The sequence below is a fragment of the Buceros rhinoceros genome, unplaced genomic scaffold (genome assembly GCF_000710305.1).
Source record: "Buceros rhinoceros silvestris isolate BGI_N320 unplaced genomic scaffold, ASM71030v1 scaffold23952, whole genome shotgun sequence".
Taxonomy (NCBI): Eukaryota; Metazoa; Chordata; class Aves; order Bucerotiformes; family Bucerotidae; genus Buceros; species Buceros rhinoceros.
In genome coordinates, this window is record NW_010401111.1 from 2179 (window position 1) to 2760 (window position 582).

At 66.7% G+C, this 582-nt stretch overlaps 1 protein-coding gene across 1 annotated transcript in view; it reads left to right on the top strand.

Annotated features, from left to right (window-relative positions):
• Window positions 1-253, top strand: part of LOC104489945 (myosin regulatory light polypeptide 9-like) — a 2253-nt gene extending 2000 nt beyond the window's left edge. The window contains exon 3 of the mRNA XM_010132166.1: window positions 72-253. Coding sequence (XP_010130468.1) covers window positions 72-244 — 173 coding nt within the window. The 3' untranslated portion in view covers window positions 245-253. The remainder of the gene's footprint in view (window positions 1-71) is intronic.
• The last annotated feature ends 329 nt before the right edge of the window (window positions 254-582 follow it).

The following is a 582-nucleotide window of genomic DNA, read 5'->3' on the forward strand; positions in this document are numbered from 1 at the left end:
GGTGGGGAAGGTCCTGCCGCTCAGCCCTCCCACCGCGTCCCCTGCTAACGCCACCCTCTGCGTCCCTGCAGGCTTCATTCACGAGGACCATCTGCGTGAGCTGCTGACCACCATGGGAGACAGGTTCACCGACGAGGAGGTGGACGAGATGTACCGGGAGGCGCCCATCGACAAGAAGGGCAACTTCAACTACGTGGAGTTCACCCGCATCCTGAAGCACGGGGCCAAGGACAAGGACGATTAGAGCCCAGGGCCATTCACCCCCTCTGCCTCCTCCTGCACACGCCTTCCACCCCTCGGCCCCCCACAGCAGGCTCCCCTCATGCGAAACACCTCCCGGGATCAGCACCCCGCACCGGGTCACGCTTGGAGGGGCAGCACTCCCGTCACCACACCACTGTGTGCCCATCCATCAGCCCCGGACCTCCCCTCCCATCGCCTCTCCCACCCTCAGGCTCACCCCGCTGGAACCCCCAGCCTGGCTGTGACCCTCCCCAGGCAGCCAGCGTCCCCCTCAAAGCCGCCACGGTGGTGGCCGTGGTCCCCAGGGCCAGGGTAAGCGCTGGCCTGTGGGATTTTGGC